Source organism: Miscanthus floridulus, chromosome 5 (assembly GCF_019320115.1).
Source record: "Miscanthus floridulus cultivar M001 chromosome 5, ASM1932011v1, whole genome shotgun sequence".
Lineage (NCBI taxonomy): Eukaryota > Viridiplantae > Streptophyta > Magnoliopsida > Poales > Poaceae > Miscanthus > Miscanthus floridulus.
The window spans coordinates 28,815,239-28,824,316 of record NC_089584.1 but is presented as its reverse complement, the minus strand read 5'-3'; the positions used below and the strand labels follow the sequence as shown (position 1 = coordinate 28,824,316).

The 9,078-nt window shown below is 45.5% G+C and overlaps 2 protein-coding genes across 2 annotated transcripts; one reads left to right on the top strand and one right to left on the bottom strand.

Moving 5' to 3' along the window:
• LOC136451861 (uncharacterized) lies at window positions 1-1,356 on the top strand. Its single transcript, XM_066452548.1, has 3 exons — window positions 1-382; window positions 494-764; window positions 861-1,356. The coding sequence occupies exons 1-3, from the start codon at window positions 185-187 to the stop codon at window positions 1,274-1,276; spliced, it is 885 nt and encodes a 294-aa protein (XP_066308645.1). The 5' UTR covers window positions 1-184; the 3' UTR covers window positions 1,277-1,356.
• A 503-nt stretch (window positions 1,357-1,859) lies between these two features.
• LOC136449743 (importin subunit alpha-1a-like) lies at window positions 1,860-7,221 on the bottom strand. The gene is made up of 12 exons (XM_066449906.1): window positions 6,860-7,221; window positions 4,951-5,047; window positions 4,747-4,838; window positions 4,514-4,645; window positions 4,228-4,413; window positions 3,985-4,148; window positions 3,799-3,877; window positions 3,684-3,685; window positions 3,427-3,556; window positions 2,992-3,119; window positions 2,500-2,881; window positions 1,860-2,385 (listed from the first exon to the last, which is right to left on the bottom strand). The coding sequence occupies exons 1-11, from the start codon at window positions 7,058-7,060 to the stop codon at window positions 2,506-2,508; spliced, it is 1,587 nt and encodes a 528-aa protein (XP_066306003.1). The 5' UTR covers window positions 7,061-7,221; the 3' UTR covers window positions 1,860-2,385; window positions 2,500-2,505.
• Between the last annotated feature and the right edge of the window lie 1,857 nt (window positions 7,222-9,078).

Below are 9,078 nucleotides of genomic sequence, written 5' to 3'. Positions count from 1 at the left end.
CAAGCTACCCTCGCTGCTCTCCGCCGGTGCAACGCTCGCGGCGTGCGCATCTCCTCCTCCAGCCGCATCCACCCCGCAGCCGTCGCCTGCAAGCATAGTAGCTACCCGTGCCCGACGACTGCCCGTGCACCGCCAACGAGCCATCGTACGCGGGTTCAGTGCCCGTCTCATTATTGTTTCATCCATGTACGCGGCGCCGACGACAGCGACGATGCCGCCGGCCGTGACGCACGACGACCTGTCGCTGCGCAAGGCGCAGGAGCGGCGCCCCGCGCGGTCCGGCGGCCAGGTCGCCGTCTCCCTCGTCGCGCTCTCCGTGCTCTGCGGCCTCGTCGCCTTCATCCTCTGCCTCGCCGCCGAGGGGTCGCGCTCAGAGGCACATGTCCATCATGCACGTCGTCTAAAGCCACGTTAGCTGGCGGCTGGCGCTGCAAGTTCATTCATCCCTCCACCCGTTGCTGGCGCATGTGTGGCGCTGCCTGCCTGCCTGCAGGTGTCGCACTACCTCATGACCGTGGGCGGCAGCCAGGAGCAGCTGGACGTGTGCGTCTACAACAGCAGCGGCCGCCTCGCGCTAGCGTACGCCGTCGGCGCCTTCATCCTCCTCGCCGTCGCCATGTTCGCGGAGCACGCCTACATGCTGGTCGCCGTCGCCGCCCCGGAGTCCACCTCCCCCGGCCTCGCCGTCGCCCAGGACCACCCGCGCGTCGCGTCCACCGCCGCCGCGCTCACCTGGCAGACCGGCTGCCTCTTCTTCCTTAATTAATGACGACAGTCACTCTCAACTCCCATCAAAATTATAATTATTTGACGCCCTGGCCACCGAAACGCAACAATGTTTTCTGTGTCCCCCGCGCGCAGGATTTGCTTCGGGCTCGCCGAGGTGATGCTCATGATCGGCATCGCCGTGGAGTCCGGCCACATGAGCGACTGGCGGAAGCCGCGGCCCGTGTGCCACCGGGTGCGCCCGGGGATGTTCGCGGCAGCGGGCATCCTGGGGCTCATCACCGTCGTCGTCGGCTTCGTGGGCTACATCACGGCCGTGCAGGCGCAGCGCCTGCGGGGACAGCAGTACCACCACGGCGGCGGCGGCCACTTCGTGGGCTACGGCCCTCCCCATCCGGGCGCGCAGCACCAGCACCTGCGCCCGCCGGTGCCGCACCCACACGGGCCACACCCTCATCCGGTGCCGTCCGCGCCGGAGATAACGGCGGCGCCGTGCCAGGTGCAACCCAGCCGTGCGTCTCTCATCACCAAGGAGGCCGCCGACGTGTGAAACGACCGAAACACCGACGTCATCACTCATCAGACAACGCAGAGACAAGAGCACCCCGCCGCCACTATGGCTACGTCCGTCTGGCTGATAAGCCCATTGCTAATTTGGTGTGAGAGAAAAATACCATTTATTACTTTAAAAAAAGTAGGCTTATAAGCCAAAGGGAACGAAGCACCGAGATATTTCTTTGCCTTCTTTTTAAGTTTCTTTGTTCATTGGATTGGAATACAAGCAGCTAAGCCCCAAGATACTTCTTTGTAAATGTCAACAAAAAACCCATAATATCGTGGAGTGGAAATAGGTTGGATTTGAGTTGTAAAGGGCCTTGTACCAACCTTTAAAAAAAAGGACGTACCCAGTGCAAAGAGCTCCCGCTCTGTGCGGGGTCTGAGGAAGGGTGTCAGTGGCAAGTCTTACCCTCGCCTGTGCAATGCGAGGAGACCGCGACTCGAACCCGGGACCTTCCGATCACAGGCGGTAAGACTCTACCGCTTGCACCAGGCCCGCCCTTCTTGTACCAACCTTTCTGTTAAAAAAAATAGTCGGATAACTCAAAATTGAATTTGGCATTAAAACTTCAGCCTTATTTCACACCCACAAATTTTTGCACCAAGCGCCAACAATGCAAACAGCCTTTTGGAAGCCATTAATATAGCCTCAACAGGTTGGATTAACCGTAGTAAAGCAAGGCCGAGCAATATACTCAAACCATTAAACGTTTACAGATCCGGACAAACTACAACGCAGACCATTCCTGTGGAACCTCAAAACCAAACCACTCAGGAATGTCTTTCGGCCTTGCAGACGATTGGACTCAGGCTATACAGTAGCCAGATATAACACACAACTAAATGACACAAACCCTAGAAAGTAACCTTCTAAAAAAAACCGAGACCTGATGTTCAATGATTATAATCCTGTTACAGACCCTGCGATATTGATATCCATGACTCGCTTGGGAACAATGCTACCTATCTCCCTCGGAATCTCGAGCTTATTGAACCCAGCACAAACCATTATCCCACACATGGAATCGACCACATTACATTGTCAAGACAAGCCAATGCCAAGCTCATCGCCAAGGGAATTAACACCCTTTTGGTTAAAGACTGCAAAAAGGAATATCAGGACCATTAAACCTTTGCAGAAACAATGAACCACAAGTCCAACAGATTGGACATAATTAAAATATTCTATGATGAGCATGGTAAGGCTGGGAGAACCTGTATTCAGTTGAAGTTCAAACCACCACCAGCAGGAGGGTTGCCACCTTGGCTAAAGTCAAAAACAGCGGGAGCAGCTTCCCCAGCAGTAGCCATTGCGTCATCTTCCTCTTCCATCCAGTATGCCTCAAGAAGCTTCACAGCCTTTTCATAGATTTCATTATTATCGTGGCTCTGTAGGTTCTCGATCTTTTCCAGGCCTTCCGCTTCATCAATCATCTGAGCAAAGAGATTGCCATCACCTGTTGCACCCATGTTCTTGTCATGCTCCCCTATTTTAAGAATATTCTCAAGACCCTCCAGACAAACTGTTACAATTCTTGGATCAGGGCAAACAAGAAGGTCGCACAATGGCTTGATGCAGCCCTCTGCCACCAAGTACCTAGGCAAGACAACACGAGTTCTAAATTATGCTCAAAGCAGACATACATAAGTTGCATTGCACACAACTCCACAAGCCAAAAGGCAGTGCAGTAAGTCAAGGGAGTATACTTGATTTGCTCATGGGAACCACCAGAGGTAGCATTTGAGATGGCCCAAGCAGCCTCCTTCTTGATATCAAACTCTGCTGTTTGAAGCAGTTGCAACAAAGGAGCGATAATGCCAGCACTTATGACAGCCTAAAAATTCAATATAGCAAAGTGAGTAATCAATGACTAATATTTTAGAACATATGAAAGCAAAGAAACATGACATGGCTCATCTGTGGAAAATCTCATTATTAAATTATTATTAATAGTGACAGATATAAAAGAACACTATGCTAACAAGAGGTTAAGAGGTGCTAATTTCCAGCCAACAAATATGAGCTAAATACACCACTTGGAACACTCATTTGCAACATAACCATTGCACTAGAGAATTTTGATGTCATCCACTTAGTATATGTAAAAACAAACTAGTGGCATAGGATCTTCTGTATGTTACCTGTATCTGATCTTTGTTTCCAGCAGTAATATTTGAAATCGTCCAGCATGCTTCTTTCTTAATGCTTTTCTTGTGGTTCTGTGTCAATAGATTCAGGAGGCGAGGAAGAGCTTGATGATCTAATGATACACTGCAAAAAATAGAAGAAAAGTTCAATAAAATGACACATAGTCACAAGTAACTTTCTTGGTGCTTCATTCGATGCTTGTGACATTGCATTAGTTCACCCGGCAATATTAAAGAAAAACTGTCAGAACCACTTATTTTTGGAACATGTGATCATATAAAACACACACACACAAAACTAGCTCTGATAACTGATGGCATAAAGTGTGCCAGATATATAGAAAGCTGCCAAACTTAATGTACCACCTGAGTTTGCATATCATCTCCAGTGACAATGTTCCCGACAGTTCGTAGAGCAGGTATAAGCACTGACGGTGATGGATGGCTGCATGTGGTATCAGCACGCATCATATAAAGATAAAAAAAACTGGTGCAAATAAGAAAACTATGAGAGCAATCAACATGAGGTTGTTACACAGAATCTTCACATACAGGAGGAGCTCCACAAGCCGGGGGCAAACACCAGCTTCAATCACAGCTTGGATCTTATCATTAGTGCCATCAGATAAGTATGACAGAGCCCAGCATGCATCAGTGAGAACTTCCTCATCATTGGAATGGATAAGTCGTGCAAGTGCAGGCAGAGCAGGCTTAGTCTATAACAGCCAAAGAATAACATGTTTAGTTGGTAACAATTGTTACAGAAAAGCAATAAAAAAAAGGTCTTGTCTAAACCTGATCAAATGATGGCTGTGGCTTTCCCCTGCAGAAGTTAGACAAAGTCCAGGTGGCATTCCTCAACATGGAGAGCTTAGCATGCTCATTCAACTGTGCTAGCAGAGGCATCAATGCACCATTGGCAAGAACAAGGTCGCGGCACTTCGGAGAATCACCAGCAACATTACCCAGAGCCCACACAGCCTTTTGTATTGTTTTAAAACAGAGGAAGGGCATTACTGTCACATCATACACTCCTAAACAGCAAATAAAAAGCACATAAGCCAAAAGACTAAATAAATACCTGCTCACGAACATCATCACTAGCAGACCCAAGAAGCTTCACAAATATAGGAACAGCCCCATGATCAATAACAACCTTTGTATTTTCTGAAGTGCCAGAAGCAATATTTGTGAGAGCCCATGCTGCTTCGAACTACAAAAAAAAAAAAAAAAAAAAAACAAAAACAAAGCTGGTCAGAAATCCATTTTCATCCAGCAACAACAGGATATAAGATTTAGATTGTATCAACATACCTGCAGCTGGGGGAAATCCTCTCTGGTGAGAAACTGCACAAATCTTGGAACTACACCTGATTTGATAACTTCTTCAATGGGGGGGCTCCTCTCTAGTTCAGAAATATTGCAAGTTCAACCAATGTTTACAAACGGTGTATAATGGGCCACCTTTGAAAAACAAACTAAGAAGCAAAAACAACTGGAAAGAGAGCAAGTTAGTACCTATAGAGAGCAACTTGCGGAACTGTGTGGTGGCCTCAAGCTGAAGGTTATTGTCATCAGAATAAACCCCACTAACCATAGCTGGGAGGCTTTCAAGCTACCAATTTAACACATAAAAAATATCAGACCAAGTATTGTCAGTATCAACAACAACAACAACAACATAGCCTTTCAGTCCCAAGCAAGTTGGGGTAGGCTAAGTATTGTCAGTATCAAAAGAACCCTAAATAGTATTGGGTGCAAGATATGAAGCAAGCCATTTGTACAACAGCCACATTAAGCTCAAGAAAATAAGCTTGACAAGGAGTCAAGGACACAAGCAGCATGCTACTTTTTTTTTCTTTTTTGTCCTAAGATAAAAGGCTTTGGATAACCATCCAATAAATATATTTAATTAGTGCTTAAAACATAATAAGGACTAAAAACATCAGCTCAAGAGAATTCAACACAGACACCTGTATCAATGGTATTGGTGTGATAAAACTCTACAGACATGATAATAAGCACAACACTAAAACAAAACGTCAAAACCAGGAAAGCTAAGAAAGCACTAAAAAAACTAAAATAATTTCAGCAGCCACATGAGGCTAACAATGTAAAAAAAGTAATTCAGATAAAATAATATTAATTCAAACATATGTAGCTATAAAAACATAGCTCCAATGCTTCTGTTGTTAAACAAGGTTAATTTCTTCGACACTTTTGACCACATTGGTGGACAACAAGATTTAGTGTGACAAATCTTTAGGCACAGTGAAGCTCACTTCTAAAAGGCAGCCAAGTGACTTCAGTTTAATTTTGAATAATTTAGGTATGAAATTAGGCAAGGATACATCAGAACTATGATGTTATCTCATAACAGCAAAGATATGTCGGATCAGGAGGATACATATTTTGAAACAAGACAAAAAGTGTACATCAACATAACAAATCAGCACAGCTATAACATGGTAAGCACTGAATCTGAAGAATTGATGAGCATGACTATGCAAACTCATTCCAAATATTAAACAACATCAGTCATGCAGTGTTCTAAGCTGAACAAGATAATAAAACAATCAATAACAAGACCAATACCATCATATCTTGCACATGATTAGGACCGCAACAGAAGAGTATCCCTAAAAATCAAGAGCTATTCCTTGGTCTAGTGATCAAGACATGGTGATACAAAATAAAATGCAGCAAGAACGTGTCATAAGGTGATAGTGTACATTCATTGACATATAGAGACTAAAGGAAATAAGAAATATTGCTTAAATCAATAATAAAAAATATGTTTGACACACTAACAACTTGGCAAATCACCTATAACATGTTCTAGAAAAATACCACCCTGAAATTTTAAAATCAGCATATCTTGAACCTAAGAACCATATGCCTACAATATATTTTCTGAATGCTATGGATGATAGGTATACCTAAGAAATCACAAGCATAAAGTAATAAAACTTCTGGTACATCTAAATCAATACCAAACGCTTGTCAAAACACTACTAGCCTGCGTCTAAAATGATAAAATCTAATTTCTAGAGAGTTAATCTGGTCCTCAACCCAATATTAATCAGAATCAGAACACTAAAAGGCTAAAGGTAGCTGAGAGTACAGCGGCAAGTACCAAACACTCTGAATGACAGGTAATCAAATATGCATGCAGCCTTCTGCAGCAAATACTCATAGTAGTCACATACGGGCTAGGAGCTGCAACTTGTATTATAAGCATGAAAGGGCGAGTAGGCGAGTATAACATCTTGGCATTGCTTAACAGTCGAAGCGATCTACCACACTTGTACTGAACACTCGTCCAATCGCGACATAATACGAACACTAGAATACCATCGCAGCAGCGAATGAAAAAACACACACTCAGAAACCGGAACAGAGAGCGGAGCGGGCGGCGTATCCTCACCTTCTTCTCGACCCCGGACGGAGGGGCAGGGACCTGGGCCTGGAGCCCCTCGCGGCGCCTCTTGAGGAGGCTCTCCTCGCGGCGGTTCTTGCGGATCTCCACCATATTGTCCTCGCGCCGCCGCCGCCCCTCCTCCGCGTCAACCGCCACCTTGTAGCGGTTCCGCCGCACCTCGACCCGCTCGCTCGGGCGCAGCGACATGGCTGGCGAAGCACCGCTCGTTCTCCAGCCCTCGGTCTCGCTCGCTGAACGGCGGCGGCGGGAAGGAGGCAAAACCCTAGCCGGGCGTCGGGGGAGCCGAGGGGAGCGGGAGGAGGGGAAAAAAGGAGAGGGGAGAAACCCTAGCGGCGAGTGGGAAAGCGGAGTTAAAGCTCACACCACGATCGAATTATCGAAATATTCTTCTTTTCTTTTTCTTTTTCCTTGTTTTTTTTAGGCCGCTAAAATGCATTCCGAGATTTGGAAATATATGTAGGGCTGTAGGCCCACAAGTTGTATGGCCCATCTATGCTTTCTCAGCCTTTCCCCCCTGAAAACTACTGCGGACTGGGCCATTAGCCTCGATTTGTCTCTCGGGATAAAGAAAATTGCGTCCTGTATCTACGCCCCAAAATTCATCACCACTACCAGTTGTTGCTTAAAAAAAAAATCACCACTACCAGTTTAAAAATCACTATAACTAGAAAAGAGAACAGAATAATACAGTTCCTCCGATAAAAACCATGACCAATCCTAGGTTATCATAAAAAATTCAAATGAAAGAAAGTTTTCTTGTAACATAAAATGTTCATCGATGAGAAGTAAAAAATCATGGCCATAATTATATATTTATATTTTTTGTGAATTACACCGGTACAGACGTAGATGCTCAACACACACGCACACTCACCCCTATGAACACACATACGCAAAACTCTACTACCCTTCTGAGCACTTCCGAAAGACTGTCTCTAGTCCTTCCTTCTTAGGCCCCTTTCGGCACAACTTTAGCCCTAATTTCTCATGGCTCCTCACACGGAGCGCTGCTAAACGGACCATCTAAAAATGGCTCCTTGCAAAGTGCCCAGGGGAGCCAAAGCCGTTTTTCATTAAGGAGCTAGAGCCAGAAAATTGGCTTCTCTTGACTCCTCACAAACTTGATACAAATTATTGTGGTCCTATCACTCGAGCCGTTTTTGCCTAATGTTTTTTAACGGCTCCAGTCCACCAAAATAGTTGCTCCATAAGAGCAGCCAAAATTGGAGCCCTTTTAGAAGGAGGCAGTGCCCTGCGAAATTGACCCTTACAAGGGCAGCTCCAACAGTGTTAAAAGAGTTAGCTCATGACATATTTTATTTAATAGTAAGAAGAGAGAATGATAATCTGGCTCTTCATGAAGAGCTAAACTCACACCCTATGATTACATATTTTTCTATAATGTTACTCTATTTTTATCTTTTAAAAAAAATCATTTGAGCTAGCAAATTGACTCTATTATCGAGGGTACTCTAAGGCTGTCGATGTTTTACCACCGATAGCCTGCCACGGGGGTACCCAGGACAGTTGTTCGGGCTTCGGCGAATAGTGGAACTCAACGGTTACGCAAAGAGACTCACGATTTATACTGCTTCGGGCCCTTGACTTGGTCGAGTAATAACCTTACGTCCAGTTCGGCGTTAGCCTGTTTGCGTCATATTGCTTTGAGTATTGGGTGTGTTCAGTCGTTTACAAGGGATATTCTCACCAGCCCTTTATAGTCCAGGTGCTGAGAGGAGTTGTTCGTGTTCTACTCGGATACAAGGTCAGAGTCCTAAGCTATGCTTCGGGCGCCTTTCCTTGTATAGTCCGAATTGGAGTTTTGGTCTTGCACGTTGCTTTGCTCCATGCTCTTCTTGGCGATTGAGCTGTGGACCTTGTTACCAAGGCCCACTTCGCTATAGTACGGTCTATGGGGGGCCCGTAGAGTTCCCCATCGACAAGCCCCCGAGCATTTCATGATTAAGCTTCAAGGGCTGAGTTGTTGTAGACTTGATCCGAGTTCTTCTTGAAGTGAAATCTTGAGATGGACTTCTTTAATTCTTCTTCTAATTGATGTGCACTTTTGCTGAAAAAAAGTGCACTCAATGAGTGCAGCCCCCGAGCCTCTGGCTATTTGGCACAAAAAGCTAGAGGGTCTTTCTATCTTGATGTCCTTCGAGTTCTTTTCCTTTAAGTGCAGCGAGTGCAATTTTGCACTCATT